The sequence below is a fragment of the Ranitomeya variabilis genome, chromosome 1, assembly GCF_051348905.1.
Source record: "Ranitomeya variabilis isolate aRanVar5 chromosome 1, aRanVar5.hap1, whole genome shotgun sequence".
In the NCBI taxonomy this organism is placed as follows: domain Eukaryota; kingdom Metazoa; phylum Chordata; class Amphibia; order Anura; family Dendrobatidae; genus Ranitomeya; species Ranitomeya variabilis.
This window is the reverse complement of record NC_135232.1, coordinates 680370325-680394847: the sequence shown is the minus strand read 5'-3', so window position 1 is coordinate 680394847 and position 24523 is coordinate 680370325. Positions and strand designations below refer to the sequence as shown.

Genomic DNA, 24523 nt, shown 5'->3' with positions numbered 1-24523 from the left:
TGCCCCATAGCTGTACCATATAGTGCTCTGCACCGTTCATTATTGCCCCATAGCTGTACCATAGAAAGCTGTGCCATATAGTGCTCTGCACCGTTCATTATTGCCCCATAGCTGTACCATATAGTGCTCTGCACCGTTCATTATTGCCCCATAGCTGTGCCATATAGTGCTCTGCACCATTCATTATTGCCCCATAGCTGTGCCATATAGTGCTCTGCACCGTTCATTATTGCCCCATAGCTGTGCCATATAGTGCTCTGCACCGTTCATTATTGCCCCATAGCTGTGCCATATAGTGCTCTGCACCGTTCATTATTGCCCCATAGCTGTGCCATATAGTGCTCTGCACCGTTCATTATTGCCCCATAGCTGTGCCATAGAAAGCTGTGCCATTGCTGCTGCTGCTGCTGCAATAAAAAAAAAAATGACATACTCACCTCTCTTGCTTGCAGCTCCTCAGCGTCCCGTCCCGGCGTCAGTCTCTGCACTGACTGATCAGGCAGAGGGCGGCGCGCACACTATATGCGTCATTGCGCCCTCTGACCTGCACAGTCAGTGCGGAGAGACGCCGGGAAGATGGTCACCGTTACCGCTCATTAGAGAAATGAATATGCGGCTCCGCCCCCTATGGGAGTGGAGTCCATATTCATTTCTCTAATGAGCGGTCCCACGTGACCGCTGAACAGGGGAAGAGCTGCGGCACCCGGAGACAGTGGGACTGCAGGGACAGCACCAGGAGCCCCGGAAGCAGGTAAGTATGCCTCAGCGCCCTCTCCCCCTCACCCGCCGACCCTGCCGCCGACCGTGACTCGAGTATAAGCCGAGAGGGGCACTTTCAGCCCAAAAATTTGGGCTGAAAATCTCGGCTTATACTCGAGTATATACGGTAATTCAAAAATTAGAACCAGATCCCAAATTATCATAGAAAAGCAGCAAAAAGGGAAAAAGTTTAACATTTAATACAGTGATTAAAATCCACGACACAACATTTAAAATCAGACACCCAAACAATTAGAATATGCACAACGAGAATAGAAGAGGAGCTGAATGTGGGCAAAGAGGCTGCCAGTACCACTAGCAATATTCTTATAGTTTAGACACACACAATTATTTGAATAGATCAGTACCACTGATGATCCTGTAATTTGTGTCTAAATAGTCAAAGGGTCCATAGAAAAGAAGAAAAATCAGAACAATCTCACCAATCCGATTGGAGATGCCACCTTCAATGTAGTACCCTCCTGAGATTCAGTAAATAGGAACCCTTGAAACCGTCACTTGGTATTCAGTGAGCTATTCCTAGATGAGACCTATTCCTAGATGAGACCGCTTCCAAACGCATTTCTTCCTGAATGGAGTCATCAGGGGATATGGCAGTCAAACGGTAGAGTGCCCCAACATTTCTGGCGCTCTCCAAGACCCTCATGCAAAAAGTTGATTGTCAGGGTTGCTAAGAGTTGGACCTTCAATGATCTGATAATGGTGGCCTATTATAAGTATTCCTCAGTGAGCTCGTGTGGTGGCAGGCACCGTAACTTCTTATCACTTCTCTCCTGTGCAAACTTTTTGAGCTATTTCTGCATCCAGCTATGTACGGTGATACACTGACATGGAAAAAGCCAAACAGTCTAAATTTTGAATGAAGCCCAATAACAGAAGTGCTTTAAAGACAAAAACATGCATATAAATTGTAACTATAACTCTCTCTACAATCCTTAGGGTATGTTCACACGATCCTGATTTCAATCCTTTTTTTTTCAGGACAAAAACCGCAGCTCTTGGCAGAAAACGCAGGTGCGTTTTTGGTGCGTTTTTGGTGCGGTTTTGGTGCGTTTTTGGTGCGGTTTTTAGTGCGGTTTTTTGTGCGGTTTTTTATGCAGTTTTCTCTGCAAATTGTCTGTGTTTGACACAAATAAAGCTTTAACTGCAGTGGGGGAAAAAAAAAAAAGAAATGATGTAATTTCCTTGTCCAACCCTTTTCTTCTTCCATCCTCCATTTTGGGACTAAACACCAAAATGAGTGGACGTGTTTTGAATGACAGCGCTCCGCGTTTTGCGCCGCATGCGTCACTGCAGCGCACGCATCCGGGCGCAGAGGACGCAGCAAGTTGCATTTTTGCTGCGTCCAAAATCAATCAAAAAAAGGACGCATGCGGCACAAAACGCAGCGTTGTGCATGCGTTTTGCTGCGTTTTACTTTGCGTTGTGTGTTGCGGCGCCGACGCTGCGGCGCACAACGCAAATGTGAACATAGCCTAAGTGCCACGTGCCACGTATTTCAGTGCCACGTGCCACTTATCACGTATTTCAGTGCCACGTATTTAAGTGCCACGTGCCACGTATTTAAGTGACACGTATCACGTATTTAAGTGACACGTATCACGTATAAGTGACACGTGTCACGTATTTAAGTGCCACGTATTTAAGTGCCACGTATCCCACGAAGATTTTCCATGGAGAACAGACACATCCAGAGATATGTCTGCTCTCCACGGATGCAGCAACACACTGACAGGAGCCATAGTTCCTGTCGGTGTGTCACTGCGCATGCGCGAGCGAGTTTACCGGCGGTCATTGACCCCGGCACTCTCGCTTAACGGCAGTGCTGCGTGGGAAAGTTCAACGCAGCTGTACTGCCGTTAACCGAGACGCCGGAGCCATTGAGCTCCGGGACAGTACGCGATACACTGCTAGGAGCTTCGCTCCTGGCAGTGTATCGCCGGAGAGCAGCCGATCGGCGTGGGACACTCGTTTTATGGATTCTGCGGACAGGGAGTATGGATTTGGTTTATTATTTTGTGATTTTTTTTCCTGGAGGATCGAGGGCTTCGCCTACAAGTGTGCTGTTGGTGAGTATATACTCTGTGTTATATGTTGTATGTACTGTACTGTGTGTCATGTATGTGTATTGTGTGTAGGTGTTTGGTGTAACTTTACCATTGTGCTAAGTCGCCGGACACAGGGACAACTCTCCCATCCTAATACCGGATGGGAGTAGTAGTCCCATACGGCGACTTAGCACAATGGTGGCACTAGCGTCGCATGGGGACAGACACACACACACGCATACACACACACATACACACACACACAGACACATACACACACACAGACACACATACCAAATCAATCAAACGGCCGACACGATCCCCATGCGCCGGTATGCCTCCATGTCTCTCCGCCCACGCACTTCCGGCCCCGCACTTCCGCCGGCTTCCCCGCACTTCCGGCTGCAGCGGTTCTGCACAACAAACCGCAGTAAAACCCGTAGATATATTTTTGATCTGCGGGTTTTACTGCGATTTTGACCTCACAATGGAGGTCTATGGGTGCAGAACCGCTGCAGTTTCGGGGAAAGAAGTGACATGCTCCTTCTTTTTTCCCGCACCGATTCACCGCGGCTTTTTAAGGGAAATTCAGGACCGTGTGCACAGCGGTTCCTGTTTTCCATAGGGGTACATTGTAATGTACCCTGCATGGAAAACAGCTGCGGAACCGCAGCGGCAAAACCGCTGCGGTTCTGCAGTAAAAAACGCACTGTGTGAACATGGCCTAACTCCCACAGAAATGAATGGGAGTCACCAAAACTACGTAACCCAGCAGGCTACCGGTTTCTGAAACTCCTACTTCTTTATAAATGACAGAAATAGTGTAGCGCCGGAACGCTTGGATGTTTCCCTGCCTGGTCCTGACTAATTGTGGCCACAACATTGAGACAGATAATCATAAACGGAGACTTGTTGACTTACAAAGAAAAATAGTGCTTCATAAGGCCTCTTTCACACTTCAGTTTTTTGGCGTCAGTCTAAAACCGCCAGTTTCCTCAAATAACGGATCCGTCATTTTTTTTGGCGGATCCGTTATTTTCCCATAGACTTGCATTGGCGACGGATTGTGACGGATGGTCGTCAGTTCCATCCGTCATGCAACGGATCCGTAGAAATTTGGCGGACGTTGTCTAGATATAGACGGACATTGAAATGTTTTTTGTCAACGCCGAAATGACGGTTCGCAGCGGACCCGTCGCGTCCGTCATTCCATAGAATGGCCGCCTATGGGTGACGGATCCGTCGCGACCGTCATTTCGGCGGATCCGTCGCTCCAATCCGTTTTTTCAATTGCGCATGCTCCAAAAAGTAGATACTTTTCCCAGACAACCCCCAAGTAACGGATCCGTCAAAAAAACGGATCCGTTGGAACCGTTTTCTCAACAATTGTGACAGATCCGTCGATCCGTCACTATGTCGGAAGTGACTGACGCCAAACAACTGAAGTGTGAAAGAAGCCTTAGGCAACTCCGTTTTATAGTGGTGCTTCTGTGGGTTTCCTATAGAACCTTTCTGGGTTTTATTGTGTTCAGGACTCAACACTTTTGTAGACTCCAGAGATTCAAATCCGAGCTGCTGCTGGCATCTGTTCTCCCTGAACCTTGTTCTGTCCGTGTATATCGTACAGGAGACAAAATAGGGGTTCTGATGACACGCTATTTTGTTGTGGAGACATGATCTTTGGATGTTTTATATGTAAAATGGAGCTGTGTTGACATCAGGTGAATGCGTTTCGGGGTCACCCAAATGGGAAGCACGGTGGCTCACCGATTAGCACAATTGTTTTTCAGCGCTGGAGTCTTGGGTTCAAATCCTATAAATGACAATATCTTCAAGGAGTTTACAGTGGGGGAAAAAACTATTTAGTCAGTCACCAATTGTGCAAGTTCTCCCACTTAAAAAGATGGCCTGTAATTGACATCATAGGTAGACCACAACTATGAGAATCAAAATGAGAAAACAAATCCAGAAAATCACCGTGTCTGATTTGGCAAGATTTATTTAGCAAATTATGGTGGAAAATAAGTATTTGGTCATTAACAAAAGTTCTTCTCAATATTTTGTGATATATCCTTTGTTGGCAATGACAGTGGTCAAACGTTTTCTGTAAGTCTTCGCAAGGTTGGCACACACTGCTGGTGGTATGTTGGCCTATTCCTCCATGCAGATCTCCTCTAGAGCAGTGATGTTTTGGGCCTGTCGCTGGGCAACACAGATTTTCAACTCCCTCCAATGGTTTTCTGTTGGGTTGATGTGGAGACTGGCTAGGCCACTCCAGGACCTTCATATGCTTCTTACGAAGCCAATCCTTCATTGCCCTGACTGAGATGGGAATACCACTTTAAAGAGTACCTATAGTCTGGGGCTGCCCTTTTTATTTAAGAAAAATGTGGGTACCTGGGTAACCACAGACTGGTGATTTTTCTAAATAACTCTTATTAGTAAAAGTGGTGAGAAGTGTCCCTAATATTCCTCTAAACACTTTCTAGCAAAAGTTGGGTCCGAACTTCTAGGTTGCACGATCCAGACATGCAGAATGTCCACAACCCTCTGCTTGTTCAGTGTACTGTAGGTCAAAAGGACATTTTTTTTTTGTTTTACACAGGTGCATTAATGGCCATGACAGAGATGACAAAATATTTATGCTAATTCTGCTCACTAAACTATACCTATCAACTTTTGGCATAGACTTCAGTAAGTGTGGGATAATGTCAATATCATTAGAAGTCTAGGGTGTATATCTAATATTTTTGATCATTTAGGATAATAACGTATTTGAGGTGTAAAGTGAGAAAACATATTTCATGTCTCATTTCTATTCATCTAAAAAGGTCCAACATTCTAGAGGTTGAAGTTCTGCGTCTCTGATACAGCCCTCCAAAGCCCCTACTTCACTTCACAATCATCCAATTAAAGGGAATCTGTCACCAGGTTTGTGCTATGACTTTTTCTCTTGCAGTCATTTTCATAAAATCCCTGGCTATATCTGCTTCAGTGCTGGAGTCTTCTCAATTATATGCTCATGCTGTCAAGTCCTCAATATTCATGGTCGGTGGCTACATGAAGCAGTCAGACACTGATTGACAGCTTCCTCTCTATACACTATCAATCTATTGCAGGAGGGTGGGGCTAAACTTAGTAATTCGGCAGATAAATAGTAATTTTATGAAAAGTAAAACAAAGGAGAAAGGAAAGTGATCCAGCATTGAAATCGAGGTAGATTTTATACTGCTTCCTAATAAGCGTCTTAAAAAGGACTCGTTGTTACGACATTAAAGAATCACATTTGATTTTTTGCTCTTATTTATCCTCACTGTTTCCCTGAGTATTTTCTTCTTGTTTTTCGTTTTGCTTTTTAAACCTCCATGTGTCCCTTTTTATTTAGTGCTAATATTTATGGTCCTTAATATGTCTCACAGGATCCTCAGGGGCATATCTTCAGGCTACCCTGTATTATTACCCTGTGAGTCACACCCACTTGTTAAAGACCATAAACATTAGTAATAAATAAAAAGACCCATATCTCTGGAACAGTGCAGCAGATTAAAAAATAATCTTGGCAAACTAAATACTCATAGTAACAGCAGGAATAAAATATCAAAATCTGGTCTCTTTTTTGACCTGGTGACAGGTCCTCTTTAAACGTAGTGACAGATTCCTATAAAATGCCATTAATTGAAATTTGCAACTGCCACTAGAGGGAGCTCTCTATGTGGGTTTTATACATCCCCAATGATAAATCAATATGCAGTGAGCGCCCCCTAATGGTGCAAAGCTATAATTTTGAGAATAGCTTTGCACTTGAAAACCGCTAAATCCACATCTGTAGTTGGCTTTGACATCATAGTAAGTGTAGTCATAGCTGTTTTTGTTAGTTGGGTTCTTTTGATATTTGTTTGACGGATGAAACGTGAGGCCATCCGTCGCTAATACAAGTCTATGAGAAAAAAACGGATCCTGCGGCATCAGTCGCCTGATTGTTTTTTTTTCAAAATTTGATGGATTGCGACTGATAAAACTGATGTGTGAAAGGGGCCTTAGGGCTCATACACACGCTCCTAAATTTTGGACCGAGTGTTATCTGTTAAAAAACGGATCGCACTCAGACCAATGTTATTCAATGGGGCCGTGCAGATTAACTATTTTATTCACTGACTTAATCTGCCTGTGAAAAAAATCACAGCATGCAATATTTTCCTCTGAAAATCAGATGAAACTCACTCATTCAAGTCTATGGGTGTCACGACTCTGTTGTCGAGTGTCCGGGGACCAGCGTCTTCTTCCCTGCCCCTAACACTAGGGGCGCCCTAGCTCGCCCTTTTCCCCAGATTACTTTTGATGGTGAAGACGCTGGAGCCTCGTACCTTGCCTTAGCTCCTGAATCTGCACTCAGTGTGTACCCTTCCTCCACCCAGGGAAGAGGGGAGTAAGTAGTGTACCATAATAACCAGGGGCGTAACTACCGCGGTCGCAGCGGTCGCCATTGCGACCGGGCCCCGCAGGTCAGGGGCCCCGGGTTGGCAGGTCAGTGCAGGGCCGGACTGGCCATCGGGCACTTCTGGCAAATGCCAGAAGAGCCGGTGCCAGTAGTGGGCCGCTGCACTGTTCCCCCCCGCCCCCCGCCAGTGCCGCCGCCGCCGCATTTAACTATACCGGCGTCTATGACACCGGTATAGTTCAATGCAATGATGGAGGAGAGAGCGTCTGCTGACGCCCCCTCTCCCATCATTCCCCGCTCTGCCTCTGACAGTACACTGCGGGTGCGCGATGACGTCATATCATCGCGCACCTGCAGTGTCCTGGGCAGACTGCAGCCGCCGGGAGCAGCGCGGGCAAAAGGAAAGGTGAGGAGAGTTTTTTTTTTTTTTTCTTTTTAACTGGACTGTGGGGCCATTATCGGGGGGGGGGGGGGGGGGGGAGATGAGATGTGCGGGCTCTGCTGTATATATCCCTGTGCGGGCTGTGCTGTATATACCCCTGTGCGGGCTGTGCTCTATATACCCCTGTGCGGGCTGTGCTCTATATACCCCTGTGCGGGCTGTGCTGTATATACCCCTGTGCGGGCTGTGCTGTATATACCCCTGTGCGGGCTGTGCTGTATATACCCCTGTGCGGGCTGTGCTGTATATATCCCTGTGCGGGCTCTGCTGTATATATCCCTGTGCGGGCTGTGCTCTATATACCCCTGTGCGGGCTGTGCTGTATATACCCCTGTGCGGGCTGTGCTCTATATACCCCTGTGCGGGCTCTGCTGTATATATCCCTGTGCGGGCTGTGCTCTATATACCCCTGTGCGGGCTCTGCTGTATATATCCCTGTGCGGGCTCTGCTGTATATATCCCTGTGCGGGCTCTGCTGTATATATCCCTGTGCGGGCTGTGCTCTATATACCCCTGTGCAGGCTGTGCTCTATATACCCCTGTGCGGGCTGTGCTCTATATATCCCTGTGCGGGCTGTGCTCTATATACCCCTGTGTGGGCTGTGCTCTATATACCCCTGTGCGGGCTCTGCTGTATATATCCCTGTGCGGGCTCTGCTGTATATATCCCTGTGCGGGCTCTGCTGTATATATCCCTGTGCGGGCTGTGCTCTATATACCCCTGTGCGGGCTGTGCTGTATATACCCCTGTGCGGGCTCTGCTGTATATATATCCCTGTGCGGGCTCTGCTGTATATATCCCTGTGCGGGCTCTGCTGTATATATCCCTGTGCGGGCTGTGCTCTATATACCCCTGTGCGGGCTGTGCTGTATATACCCCTGTGCGGGCTGTGCTCTATATACCCCTGTGCGGGCTCTGCTGTATATATCCCTGTGCGGGCTGTGCTCTATATACCCCTGTGCGGGCTGTGCTCTATATACCCCTGTGCGGGCTGTGCTGTATATACCCCTGTGCGGGCTGTGCTGTATATACCTCTGTGCGGGCTGTGCTGTATATACCCCTGTGCGGGCTCTGTTGTATATATCCCTGTGCGGGCTGTGCTCTATATACCCCTGTGCGGGCTGTGCTCTATATACCCCTGTGCGGGCTGTGCTGTATATACCCCTGTGCGGGCTGTGCTCTATATACCCCTGTGCGGGCTCTGCTGTATATATCCCTGTGCGGGCTGTGCTCTATATACCCCTGTGCGGGCTCTGCTGTATATATCCCTGTGCGGGCTCTGCTGTATATATCCCTGTGCGGGCTGTGCTCTATATACCCCTGTGCGGGCTGTGCTGTATATACCCCTGTGCGGGCTCTGCTGTATATATCCCTGTGCGGGCTCTGCTGTATATATCCCTGTGCGGGCTCTGCTGTATATATCCCTGTGCGGGCTGTGCTCTATATACCCCTGTGCGGGCTGTGCTGTATATACCCCTGTGCGGGCTGTGCTCTATATACCCCTGTGCGGGCTCTGCTGTACATATCCCTGTGCGGGCTGTGCTCTATATACCCCTGTGCGGGCTCTGCTGTATATATCCCTGTGCGGGCTCTGCTGTATATATCCCTGTGCGGCAGGGCCGGACTGGGACTAAAATTCAGCCCTGGCATTTGAAGTTACACAGGCCCACTTGTCACATGGTGACTGTATAATATCTTTGTACACTTGTAGGCAGGGCCGGTTTTAGGCAAAGTGGGGCCCTAGGCAAAGTTTAAAATGGGTCCCCAAATGCTAACATATTGCACATCACACAGAAGCCTTTCTGTTGTATTTACGTGCGCTGAGTTCAGGCCGCTAAACGAGTTTGATCGACAATACTGAAGTTGTTCAACGCTTGTTTCCTGGCCTCTTTCCACCAGCTGAGGAATAATGATGAGACAGAACGATCACTAATAGATCACCATACAGTATCATGTTTTCAGCAGCACATCTGCAGTTTACACTGGCAATGTGCTGCTGACAACAAGGCTTTTTGTTCCAGCAAAAACAATCCGAATATGCAGCATTTTACTTGTTTAGTAAAATACACCCCATAGTCCTCCATATATTATAATGTGCTCCATAGTACTCCATATAGTATAATACACTCCCTATAGTCCTCCATATATTAAAATACACTGCTCAGTCCTCCACATAGTATAATACACTCCTCATAGTCCTCCATATAGCATAATACAATCCTCATAGTCCTCCATATAGCATAATACAATCCTCATAGTGCTCCATATAGTATAATGCACCGCCACAGTCATCCATGTAGTACAATTCACTTCCCATAGTATAATGCACCCCATAGTTCTTCATATAGTATAACGTATTCCCCATAGTCCTCGATACAGTATAATGCAGCCCACATATAGTATAATGCAGCCACCCCAGAGTATAATGCAGCCACCCCAGAGTATAATGCAGCCACCCCAGAGTATAATGCAGCCACCCCACAGAGTATAATGCAGCCACCCCAGAGTATGTAACCCCCATAGAATATAATACAGCCCACCTCCCCATAATATATAATGTAGCCCCCCATAGAATATAATGCAGCCCCCCATAGTATATAACGCAGCCTCCCCCATAGAATATAATATACCCCCACAATAGTATATAACACAGCCACATAGTACATAACATGGCCTCCCCCATAGAATATAATATACTCCCCATAGTATATAGCAAAGCCCGCATATTATATAGCACAAACCGCATAGTATACAGCACAGCCTGCATACTATAGCACAGCTCGCGTAGTAGATAACACAGCCCACACAGCAGTATTCAGCACAGACCACACAGTAGTATACAGCACAGACCACACAGTAGTATACAGCACAGCCCACGTAGAAGTATACAGCACAGTCCACACAGTAGTATACAGCACAGCCCACAGAGTAATATATACAGCACAGCCCACAAAGTAATATATACAGCACAGCCCACAAAGTAATATATACAGCACAGCCCACAGAGAACTATATACAGCACAGCCCACAGAGAACTATATACAGCACAGCCCACAGAGAACTGTATAAAGCACAGCCCAGAGTACTATATACAGCACAGCCCAGAGTACTATATAAAGCACAGCCCAGAGAGTACTATATACAGCACAGCCCAGAGAGTACTATATACAGCACAGCCCAGAGAGTACTATATACAGCACAGCCCACAGAGTACTATACACAGCACAGCCCACAGAGTACTATATACAGCACAGCCCACAGAGTACTATATACAGCACAGCCCACAGAGTACTATATACAGCACAGCCCATAGAGTACTATATACAGCACAGCCCACAGAGAACTATATACAGCACACAGTAGTATACAGCACAGAGCACAGCCCACAGAGAACTATATACAGCCCACAGTAGTATACAGCACAGAGCACAGCCCACAGAGAACTATATACAGCACAGAGCACAGCCCACAGAGAACTATATACAGCCCACAGTAGCATACAGCACAGAGCACAGCCCACAGATAACTATATACAGCCCACAGTAGTATACAGCACAGAGCACAGCCCACAGAGAACTATATACAGCACAGAGCACAGCCCACAGAGAACTATATACAGCCCACAGTAGCATACAGCACAGAGCACAGCCCACAGAGAACTATATACAGCCCACAGCAGTATACAGCACAGAGCACAGCCCACAGAGAACTATATATAGCACAGAGCACACAGTAGTATACAGCACAGAGCACAGCCCACAGAGAGCTATATACAGCCCACAGCAGTATACAGCACAGAGCACAGCCCACAGAGAACTATATATAGCACAGAGCACACAGTAGTATACAGCACAGAGCACAGCCCACAGAGCGCTATATACAGCCCACAGCAGTATACAGCACAGAGCACAGCCCACAGAGAACTATATACAGCCCACAGTAGTATACAGCACAGAGCACAGCCCACAGAGAGCTATATACAGCCCACAGTAGTATACAGCACAGAGCACAGCCCACAGAGAACTATATACAGCCCACAGCAGTATACAGCACAGAGCACAGCCCACAGAGAACTATATACAGCCCACAGCAGTATACAGCACAGAGCACAGCCCACAGAGAACTATATACAGCCCACAGCAGTATACAGCACAGAGCACAGCCCACAGAGAACTATATATAGCACAGAGCACACAGTAGTATACAGCACAGAGCACAGCCCACAGAGAGCTATATACAGCCCACAGCAGTATACAGCACAGAGCACAGCCCACAGAGAACTATATATAGCACAGAGCACACAGTAGTATACAGCACAGAGCACAGCCCACAGAGAGCTATATACAGCCCACAGCAGTATACAGCACAGAGCACAGCCCACAGAGAACTATATACAGCCCACAGTAGTATACAGCACAGAGCACAGCCCACAGAGAGCTATATACAGCCCACAGTAGTATACAGCACAGAGCACAGCCCACAGAGAACTATATACAGCCCACAGCAGTATACAGCACAGAGCACAGCCCACAGAGAACTATATACAGCCCACAGCAGTATACAGCACAGAGCACAGCCCACAGAGAACTATATATAGCACAGAGCACACAGTAGTATACAGCACAGAGCACAGCCCACAGAGAGCTATATACAGCCCACAGCAGTATACAGCACAGAGCACAGCCCACAGAGAACTATATACAGCCCACAGCAGTATACAGCACAGAGCACAGCCCACAGAGAACTATATACAGCCCACAGCAGTATACAGCACAGAGCACAGCCCACAGAGAACTATATACAGCCCATAGTAGTATACAGCACAGAGCACAGCCCACAGAGAGCTATATACAGCCCACAGTAGTATACAGCACAGAGCACAGCCCACAGAGTACTATATACAGCCCACAGTAGTATAGAGCACAGCCCACAGAGAACTATATACAGCCCACAGCAGTATACAGCACAGAGCACAGCCCACAGAGAACTATATACAGCCCACAGCAGTATACAGCACAGAGCACAGCCCACAGAGAACTATATACAGCCCACAGCAGTATACAGCACAGAGCACAGCCCACAGAGAACTATATACAGCCCACAGCAGTATACAGCACAGAGCACAGCCCACAGAGAACTATATACAGCCCACAGCAGTATACAGCACAGAGCACAGCCCACAGAGAACTATATACAGCCCACAGCAGTATACAGCACAGAGCACAGCCCACAGAGAACTATATACAGCCCACAGCAGTATACAGCACAGAGCACAGCCCACAGAGAACTATATACAGCCCACAGCAGTATACAGCACAGAGCACAGCCCACAGAGAACTATATACAGCCCACAGCAGTATACAGCACAGAGCACAGCCCACAGAGAACTATATACAGCCCACATCTCTTCTCTTCCTCCCCTCACCTCCTCCGAGAATGGCCCCACAGTCCAGAAAAAAAAAAACTCTCCTCACCTCTCCTCGTGCCCAGCGTTGCTTCCTGGTTCCTGCTCCTGTCTCAGCAGCTGCAGTCTGCCCAGGACACAGCAGGTGCGCGATGATATGACATCATCGCGCACCTGCAGTGTCAGAGGCAGAGCGGGGAATGATGGGAGAGGAGCGTCTGTAGACGCTCTCTCCTCCATCATTGCATTCAACTGTACCGGCGTCTATACGCCGGTATAGTTGAATGCGACGGCGGGGGCGGCGGATTGAGCGGCCCACCACTGGCACCGGCCCTTCTGGCATTTGCCAGAAGTGCCCTATGGCCAGTCCGGCCCTGCTGTGCGGGCTGTGCTCTATATACCCCTGTGCGAACTCTGCTGTATATATCCCTGTGCGGGCTCTGCTGTATATATCCCTGTGCGGGCTGTGCTCTATATACCCCTGTGCAGGCTGTGCTCTATATACCCCTGTGCGGGCTCTGCTGTATATATCCCTGTGCGGGCTGTGCTGTATATATCTCTGTGCGGGCTGTGCTCTATATACCCCTGTGCGGGCTCTGCTATATACGGTATATCCCTGTGGGGGCTGTGCTGTATATATCCCTGTGCGGGCTGTGCTGTATATACCCCTGTGCGGGATGTGCTGTATATATCCCTGTGCGGGCTGTGCTGTATATATCCCTGTGCGGGCTCTGCTGTATATATCCCTGTGCGGGCTGTGCTGTATATATCTCTGAGCGGGCTGTGCTCTATATACCCCTGTGCGGGCTGTGCTCTATATACCCCTGTGCGGGCTCTGCTGTATATATTCCTGTGCGGGCTCTGCTGTATATATCCCTGTGCGGGCTCTGCTGTATATATCCCTGTGCTGGATATACCACTGTGCGGGCTGTGCTGGATATACCACTGTGCGGGCTGTGCTGGATATACCACTGTGCGGGCTGTGCTGGATATACCACTGTGCTGGCTGTGCTGGATATACCACTGTGCGGGCTGTGCTGGATATACCGCTGTGCTTGATATACCACTGTGCGGGCTCTGCTGGATATACCACTGTGCGGGCTCTGCTGGATATACCACTGTGCGGGCTGTGCTGGATATACCACTGTGCGGGCTGTGCTGGATATACCACTGTGTGGGCTGTGCTGGATATACCACTGTGCTGGATATACCACTGTGCGGGCTGTGCTGGCACCCAACACCATGTTGCAGTGCAGGAGATTCCTGCGACAGTCCAAGGCGTATCTAGGGGAAGGTGGGGGGGTTGGTGGGGTTGAGGCGGGGGTACCCGGGGTGGGGGGCCCCATTTGGAAGTTTGCACCGGGGCCCATAACTTTGTAGTTACGCCACTGATAATAACCCAACCAGACTGACAAGGTACAGTACATGCACTATATGTGTACTTTGTCTGTTATTTATGTGATTTGATTATGTTTAATAAAAACTGTTACATTTTACTTATGACTTTATGGGTAGTTATACTCCGGAGCTGTTTTGTAGGATCTGTGACAAGGTAATACGAACAGTGGCAAGGAAAAATGGCAAATGTATACACACACACGTAACAGAGGGATGCACTGGGGAGTGAAGAAAGTAGGAGAAGAAAGGAAATTATCACACACTTAAAACCTAGCAACAGTCACATACAAATCCACCAAACACCTTCTCCAACATTAACCACCAACAGCCTCCAGCAATGCAGCATAAGCTAATTCTGACAATGAGTGGCTAACAGTGCACAGCTGAGAGCCTAAAGCCTCCAGTAGCTCTCAAAAGAGCAGAATAAAGGTACCTTCACACGAAACGACATTATAACGATATCGCTAGCAATCCGTGACGTTGCAGCGTCCTCGCTAGCGATATCGTTTCGTTTGACACGCAGCAGCGATCAGGATCCTGCTGTGATGTCGCTGGTCGCTGAATAAAGTCCAGAACTTTATTTGGTCGTCCGATCGCTGTGTATCGTTGTGTTTGAAAGCAAAAGCAACGATACCAGCGATATTTTACACTGGTAACCAGGGTAAACATCGGGTTACTAAGCGCAGGGCCGCGCTTAGTTACCCGATGTTTACCCTGGTTACTAGCGTAAAATGTAAAAAAAACAAACAGCACATACTCACATTGCGTCCCCTGCAGTCTGCTTCCTCCTCTGACTCAGCGCCGCAAAGTGAAAGTGAAAGCAGCACAGCGGTGACGTCACCGCTCTGCTCTCACTGTACGGCGCTCAGTCAGTCAGGAAGTGGACGCAGGGGGACGTGAATGTAAGTATGTGCTGTTTGTTTTTTTTAGATTTTACGCTGGTAACCAGGGTAAACATCGGGTTACTAAGCGCGGCCCTGCGCTTAGTTACCCGATGTTTACCCTGGTTACCAGGGGACCTCGGCATAGTTGATCGCTGGAGAGCGGTCTGTGTGACAGCTCTCCAGCGACCAAACAGCGACGCTGCAGCGATCGACATCGTTGTCGCTATCGCTGGAGCGTCGCTTCGTGTGAAGGTACCTTAACTCCTGCACTGCCAATAGAAATTTACACCGTTTAATACAACGGGGCAGTGCTTCTAATCAGTGCAGGAGAAGGAGAAATCCGACGCTGCAGTTTTCTGGCTCCTCTCTGTCGTGGTAAACCCGTGACAATCGGTGTGTGAAAAAAATATCTGATTCTGTATGGAGACACAGTATAGCGTCCGATTTTTACAGATACATTCTCAACTACATTTTGTTGAAGTATTCATTTAAAGGGCTATTCCCATCTTGTAAAAGTGAAGGTATATTGCGAATTGAGATACTGATTTGGCTTTTATCCTGTCATATTGCATGACTTGTTAAAGGGTTGATTGTGACTTGTAGGATTGCTACTTCCAACAGGTGGCGCTATAGAGTTAAGTCCTCTTTTTCTCAGAAGAGGCAATTTGCATACAGATACATTGAAATTCTGCAACAAGGGAAACTATAACTGGTCCTGTAAATAATTAATAACTGCTGTAGTAAAAAAAATGTTGTTGTTTTTTTTACTGATGAAAAGTGAGAAAAAAAATCGTCCCACTTTTCTGGATGAAAATTGGGCTGATATTTTTATACTCCTGGAAAAAAAAAGTTGACACTATTCTTTGCCTGGTGCATGGCCTAAGGCAGACGATGTATGGCACAACACCAAATAATAATTAATGCATCACTGCCTTCAGGCCTTACACTGGACGTAATACAGTAGTGAAGATTTATCATCGGAATACATCAAAAAGTTGCAAATTGCACATTAGACTTACAGTATTTTTTCCTTACTCTACCTTATTGCCGATGTCCATTTACACTAATGTTGTATGCCAAACAATGGTAAAAAGTGTTGAACCTAAATAATAAAACTCTTTTGGAGAATTAGTGATGAAATTCAGGCTCATATTGTATACTATAAGCCTTCTCAACTACATTTTGTTGAAGTATTCATTTAAAGGGCTATTCCTATCTTGTAAAAGTGAAGGTATATTGCTAAAAATGACATCCCTTTGTTTGGTGTGGGTCCAACCTTTGGAACCCACCCCAGTCCTGATGATAAAGGGGCCACAGCGTTGGTGTAACACTGCTTCCCCTTCACTGTTTTATCCCTGCCTACTTGCCTAGCTCTACCCATGCCATCGGCTGTGCGGGGGACACCTTTGGAGCCCCATGTGGTTTGGCTGACTATAGAAAAAAAACGTAGTAGAATATATAGTGCTAAAACTGCAGCACCTTCTTTTTTCAGGATCAGTGGGGTCTTATTGGCTGGAGTTTTTTTTTTTACAATGTGACAAATAACTTACAGCCTGGTAGGTTGCTAACTAACTGTCAGTTGTGTCCAATGTTGATCTTCCAGCACAGAATGGTCACAGACCGCTCCGGCTGATTTCTGCCGATGTCACATCAACAGAGCAGCGACATCTCTTCCATTCAGCTCTGTTGACAGGGCATGACTGCCGACTTCACTCTGATTGACAGCTGGCTCCCCACTGCCTAACTGCAGATGTCTAGCAGTCAGTATGTTGCCAGTAGTCACACCCCGTCGGAAAAAGAAGAGCTGCTCTGTTGACATAGAGCAGCTGCATCGCCGGCAGGAGACTGCTCTGAGCCAGCAGCGGATACAACAGGCAGGAAGTTAGCAACTATCTTCCTGTTAGTTTTTAGGTACATAGTAAAAAAAATGAGAAATTCTGGATAACATCTTTAATTCCTGAGTTAGACTGCAACTTTTTTGTAGCGCTACTGATTGATTTAACCTATATAGCTGCAGTCCAAAGCAATACATTGAGTTGTATGTAATTGGGTGGACAGCAGCTGCCACTTAATAGTTAAAATCAATAAGTAGTGCTACAAAAAGTAGCAGTGCAGCCAAAGTCTTGTATAATCAATAGGAATCCAATGTAATGATAGCTGTTACACTGGAGCTACCAATAGAACGAATAACACCCTCTCCGGAAACCCTTTGTCATTTGCAAATGGTGAACTCTTCACCGCCCTGATCCCATGTATGATAGACCACAATTGCGATTCATCGATTCGTTTAAGAAGTGATAATACGTATCGAAATAATGTTATCGGTTCGTGTGTCGTTACAATGTTGGCATGCCAGGCACATACCTGTGTCATCATGACTAGGAAGGCAACCGACATAGACCATTTCCCAGATAGGGAATTATTATTATTTTTTTACATGTATACATGCTGCAAACCCCCAGCTGTTAACCCTTTCACGCTTGAACCGTCGAGAAATCATTAGCAAAGTGCATGCAGACACCATGCTCTAGCAATGAAAGGGTGTATGGGCGGTGAGACGTTCTATGCTAATCGCCAGCCTGTGATTGGTCAGTACAGGCAGTGATGTTGAGGTGGAACTAGTGGAAACTACACAAGCCATTTGCACCTGCGTAAGGCTCCAGTGTTTGTGGCATCTTCCAGGAGACACTGCAGCACTGACCCATCCCCTCCCTCCCTCTCCCCTTGTTCCCAGCAGCTTCCCATAGAGATAACTGCAACAGATACAGCCCACCATGGCTGCTAATCCTGGGAATGTCAGCAGATGGCTGGAAGGTGATGTGGCTGCTCAGATGTTTCTACAGGAGGAGGCAGATTCTGCAGGAAGCAGCGCCTGGGGCTCTCTGGACCAGAAAGGGGGGACCAGCAGAGCTCAGCAGGCAGAGCATCCCCCTGTTGCTATGGGGACCACATCCACAGGTAAGCAGGGTACCGCTCCAGACCCCTGAACATCCTCCTGCACCGTATACAGGTAGCAATGACAAGTGCATCACAGCGATTCCTGCTGCCTTACGTCCCATTGTTCTCTTTGTAAACAAACAATTGCACATTATACTTATTTATTAAACACTGGTATGCACTAATAACAAAATTGTGTCCCCCCCCTTTCTCCTTCTTGCCTTTACATTGCACTTTAATAATATTTTTGATATACAATGTTAAATAATGACAACACTTGCAGATGGGCAACAATGCATTCACCATGCTTAATCACATCCAGCCGTTTAATAGTTGAAAATGTTAATGTATTTTATTTTTTTTTCATCCGTTTGCCCTGTAACCTTTAAAAAAAATCTAAAATAATTTGGCTGGAGAAAGTGATTGGTAACAACAATATAGATTGTGCCAGAGAATATAAGAGCACAGAGCAGAATGTAGCGGATCTGCAATTTTAAGAGCGACGCTTAAGGAATTCTCCAAGCAAAAGTGCAAAAAAAAGTGTTTTATTTTAGAGGAAGATGTAATATAACCTGTGTATAACCTAAAGGGGTGTAACTAGAATTTATAGGGCCCGCCCTCAAATCAAAATGAGATTGGGACCCCTACTACCTAATAACAGGAATCTGAAAACATAGCGAAAGTACCAATGATTAAAGGGTTATCCCCAAATTAACAAGTTATATGTTACAAACAGGGAGGGAGAATAACTTGGTGATCACTGGAGGTTTGATCACTGGGCCTTCCCAACGATACTAAGAACGGGGTCCTGGAAACCCAATAACAGGACTCTGGAAACCCAATAATGGGACTCTGTACTCTCTTATTTTGAATGGAGCAGAGGTGCGCATACTCAACTTCCACTCCATTCATTGTCTATAGGACTCCCATAAATAAAGGCACACTGTGCTCGTCTTTCTCCATCAGTCCTATCAGACAGGGAATGGAGCAGAGGTAAAGCTTGCACGCTTCTGTTTTATTCTAAATGCAGCTGCACAATACTGTTCTTTGGGTTTCATAGCCATGTTCTTAGGATCGCTGGTAGTCCCAATGGTCAGACCCCCAGCAGTCAGCATGTTATACCCGATCCTATGGATGTGGGATAACTTGTTATTTTTAAGATAACTCATTAATGCTATGGATAATACGACCATATATCATTGAGCCCATTTTTTTTTTTTTTTTAGAACTAAGCCCAATACCAGCTATAGTTGCGTTGCATCCATGAATATATATCCACATTTTCAGTAGCAATCAGTGGCAACATTGCAACATGAATATACTGATATAAATGTTTTTTATGTAGGTATCATAGTTTTGGAATTGCTACTACAATAGTTATTAAAGCCTCACTATAAATGGTGTATTCAAGTAGATTTTAATGTGAAAATATCAGATGTATTTACTATTTACCTCTCTATAATTGAATTTGAAAAATGGTTGCCAGTCGTTTTTTGGGGTTTTCTGTTAATATGGAGTGGTGGTAATGTAACGTGCAACATGGAGATGCAAAATATAAAGCTACTGGATTTGCAGTTAATGCAACATCATTAAGTCAGTTATAGAAGGTTCTGGAGGTTCCAACAAACCTGAGCTATGTGATGAAAATTCTTGTCAGGAGTTCTAATTAATTATCAGCTATTCTTCTGCTTTGAATGGCTGATAACAGGGACCAGTAGAATGTATTAAAATGTTTAGCGACTATAGATGATAGGCCCTGTTCACACTAGCGTCATGGCTTCCACTTATAACAGAAGGCATGCCTTTATGACTGATCTGTTTTCAAAAGGACCTAAACTGAGGCTGAATGAACACATTAGAGTGGATTCCTGGAACTTCGTAAGATAGGTAGCCATATCCGATAGGAGGGGGCTGACTTCTGACACCACTACCTAACAGCTCAGTAAGTGGGCCACAACTCTACTGTTCAAGTAGATGTAAATGAGCTGCAGAACCAGGGACACCCACAAAAACAATCTATGGAGCTGTACCTGGTAAAGAAAAAAGGGAATGTGGTGCTCATCACATCAATGGCGCCCCTTCAAACAGCTGATTCAGTCCCCCACCAATCTGAGAATGAAAGGGTTATTCCCAAACTTACATGCTATCCTCTATCCATGGTGATGACTTAAGGGTCGCGGGTGGTCCTAGTACCCAAGCTCTCAGTCTGGCTAGCAAGTCCTAGCTGTCAGGAAGTTATCCATTTTCCCATGGTCAGGGGAAAACTATGGTTTTGGGAGTAACCCTATGATTGTTTGTCCTGTGTATCGACCATCAAGATTAACATCTTAAAAAAAAACATATAAAAAGCAACCTGTCATGTAAAATAACGCTATTAACCTGCAGATATGAGGTTAGTCTGCAGGGTAATAGCATTCTGACACTGTGCGGCCACTGCCGGGAAGATATGAACTTTATTCCACTCGGCAGCCTCCCTCTTTCAGTCACTGACTGACAGCTTGCTCATCATTAGAGCTGGCTGTCAGTTAGTGCCTGTAGTGTGGTTACAGCCGCCACTCCCTATACACAGAGCAGTGACTGAAAGAGTGAGTCTGCCGGGAGAAATAAAGTTCACTTTCTCCTGGCAGTGGGGCTCTCCATGCAGCAGCCGAACACCATTAACCTGCAGACTAACCCCATATCTGCAGGTTGATAAGACTATTTTACATGACAGGATCCCTTTAAAGAATTTACTGGGGTGTGTTTGGTTTCTTGTAAAAGTAGCAATGCAGACTGCACTATACTTTCTACCAGAAATATGGATAAATTCTCATTTCTGTAAACAAACTTTTTCTGTCTTTAGACTGTTGCATTATTGTGACTTGTGCATATTTGTTTTATTGTTTTTATATGTGATATATTAAGTAAGCTAAAGATTTAATGACATTTACTTTTTGTTTGCTATAAATATACTGTGATTTGTGATGTGAGGCACTTGGTTTGCAAAATGGCTGTATTGCTGATCTTTGTGCGGAAGAAGCCTTGTAAGCCTGTCTGATTCAACAGTTGTGGCATTTGTGTACTTTTAATGGTATAAAAGCTTCAAAAGATTATTGGCTTGTGCTTTCCTTGTTTTTGGACTTTATGCTACATATGCAACCTTTACTAATCTTGCTTCCAAAAATCTAAAAAATCTCCAACTGAAGCTCTTAATGCAGATATAGGCAAAGCCACAGAATTGTTAGGCTTAGAGCCCCTTTAAGCTTGGAGCTTTCACTGCCAAAATTCAGTTACTGCAAAACACTGCCTGACAAGCTGTCACACTCATTGTCTTTGAACTGTCACTCCCATAACGCAGATAATTTTAGTAATTCAGTTACAAGGAGTTTTTCGAGTTTAGCGTACAGGAAAAATACAAATGATTAGAGTCACAGTGCTATGTAGACTGCGGTATACTTTCTAAGTGATGGGTGCAATCTTAAAAGAGCTGGTGGCGTCTACTACCAGAGCAAAGGTACACAACTGATATCGATATGCCCAATATGGTGCGTATGTGTAATTAAAGTATATATATATGTGCTGGGGGACACTTGCTTGGCACGGGATTCAAGCACTCAGGCACGGTTTCTCCACATAAGTCAGTCTATTTGGTTTATTAATCATCATAAACCACATGACATAAAGTTCATTTCATTACGTTCATGAACATAACACGACCTCCAGTCTGTTCATGCAGCAGATAAACTTCTCTGCCATATATTACAGTCCCCTTGTCCGGGGTTACCTTCCAGGAGCTCCGCTCTTCATGCCGACTCCTTGTCAGTCCTGTCTTTGACAACACAGAAGCTGTCCCAGGCTCTGTAGATCCACGGTCTCTCCAGGTGCTTCCAGGACGTCTCCACTCACAGGAGACTCCAACACCGACCGTCCAGGTCCACGGTCTCTCTAGGTGCTTCCAGGAAGCCTCCACTCACAGGAGCTTCCAACACAGACCTGACCTCTTCCAGGACCTTGCACAAGGACCATACAGATCCAAACACTCTCCACCATGTGACCCACACACAACAAACACTTGTGTAACTGTAAGTCCCAGCATAACCATATGAGCCCTGGGAACACGATTGCCAACACCCCTGGAATGGCGGCGCCAGCACGGGGGGTGAGTATAAGTTTTTTTTTATGTTCATGGGGGAAAACACTCAGATCGAGAAGGGGTTGTCCTAGTAGTGGACAACCCCTTTAAGCAGAGTGGAAAGTGACTACAAAGAGTAGCTTGCCATTGCTTTACATGGATGGCTTCTTAAATTCAATGGGTGGCATGTGGTGCTTCATTGTCTGCTGGCTGCATCATCCACCCTGATCAATAAGATCAACCTGTGTACACTGTATATTTACAGAAAGCTGCTAATCAGTGGTGGCGGTGGGGTTACACAGTGCAGATGACTAGGAGGCACCAGACATCAGTGAAACACTGATTTTATTAAAACAGCGCTACACAGCCTAGTAAGTGACACATCACTGGAATCAGGGTCCCAGCCCCTACATCATGCTGCTTTCAGATTACATAACAAAATTTGCTGACAGGTTCGCTTCAACATATAATAAAAATGAGTAGATTCAGGTGGACACGCTTCAATGTTTACATCCAAATGCTTAAAAATTTATAACAGCTGATTAATGGGGATGCAAACAGATGATCAATATTTTATACCCAGACAGCTCAGGATGTGTGATTTGGGCAGATTATACAGAGCTCAGCAATCAGAGCTCTGATACATCTGCAGCAGAGAAAACAGTGATTTTCTCAGAACTGCTGCACCCAGTAAACTGCGTGACACATCGCTGCAGCCAAGGTCTCTATCACTACATCATGCTGTTCTCGGATTGCATATGAAAAACCTGCTGACAGATTTCCCTTGAAAGGGTTATTTCCAAAATCACAAGTTGTGCCCTAGTCATCAGATAAAGAATAATTTGTAAATAGCTGGGGGTCTGAGTACCATCCCAAGAGCGGGGCTCCGGATCACTGAGAGCAGGTCCCTGCAGGTCTCTGAATGGAGTGGAGATGCGCAGGCTCAACCTACCAGCGATCAGTAAGTTATATCTTATAGTATGGATAGTTTAGTAACTTATGACTTTGGGAAGAACATTTTAAAAGGTTGTCCCAGCTGAAAAAAACATTTTAGATAGGGATTAGATCAAGATTTAGGTACTGCTGGAGTATGGAGACAGGTCACAATTGATTGACAGAAAAAACAGGTATCTCTATAATTCCAATGGTAAAGTGATTTCCAAGGAAATAGAGCAATAGTCACGCGAGCGCTATATACGTGATTCACAGGTGATATACAAAACCCCCGTGAGGGTACAAGTGGTGGGATCATACATTCATTACTTATTCTGTGGATAGCTAATGTTTGTATCTAGTGTAAAATGTTTTCAATAATATCAATGTTTTCTTATTTGGTGGAGTGAACGTTAGACCCTCTCATACACACTGGGGCCATGGTGTGACTGCTACTTCTGTAACCCTAGCTACACCCCTGCTACGGACAGACTTGAGAGAAAGGACGGATTATATTGATGCTGTGGAATTTGTAGCAATTTAAATTCAGTACATTTGTGCTCACAAAACAGATCTAATGAAACAATACTCCCTGGAGGACTGACCCTTCTGGTACTTCAGCATCACATGATAATAATGAGCTATGGCTTGTATTTGATATTAGTACATGTAAATCACAACATGTTCATGCTCTACATTATTTTTTTTCCTTCATTTTGTATAAAAAGCAGTATGTATACTAAGTACACACCTTTTATCTATTATTTGGCTTGTTTCCTCATATACAGGAATCATTAGTCCAGTTATTCGTTTGATTCATAAATGCTCATAAGCTTTTATTACAAAACGGCTATTCACAGATCCCAAATTAACAGAATTAATAAAAGCAGAAAAATATAACTAAGAAAAGTGCCAGGCTTGCTTCTCCAACTGTATTACTTTTATGTTCAAGGACTTATTCACTGGACTGTTGTGTGGATGATATCAGTCACATCCAGGGAAAGTGGATGTCACTGCAGAGGGAGCTGAGCAGATTAATATATAGTTCTGTGAGAAAAGATTAACTAGAACCTGTGTTTTTGCCATTTAATCCTCTGCTCTTTTGGGAATTTTAAGTCCAGTTGGCGGTCCTGCCAATGATTGACAG

General features: G+C 45.7%; 1 protein-coding gene across 2 annotated transcripts in view; it reads left to right on the top strand.

Moving 5' to 3' along the window:
* Positions 1-24523, top strand: part of RTN1 (reticulon 1) — a 481263-nt gene that overhangs the window by 33714 nt on the left and 423026 nt on the right. Inside the window, exon 1 of one of the 2 annotated variants that reach the window (XM_077265277.1) lies at positions 18007-18353. The exons of the other annotated variant lie outside the window; for it this stretch is intronic. Within the exon in view, the coding sequence (XP_077121392.1) occupies positions 18170-18353 (184 nt within the window). The 5' untranslated portion in view covers positions 18007-18169. Of the gene's footprint in view, positions 1-18006; positions 18354-24523 lie in introns of those variants that run through there. 2 annotated transcript variants of the gene reach the window in all.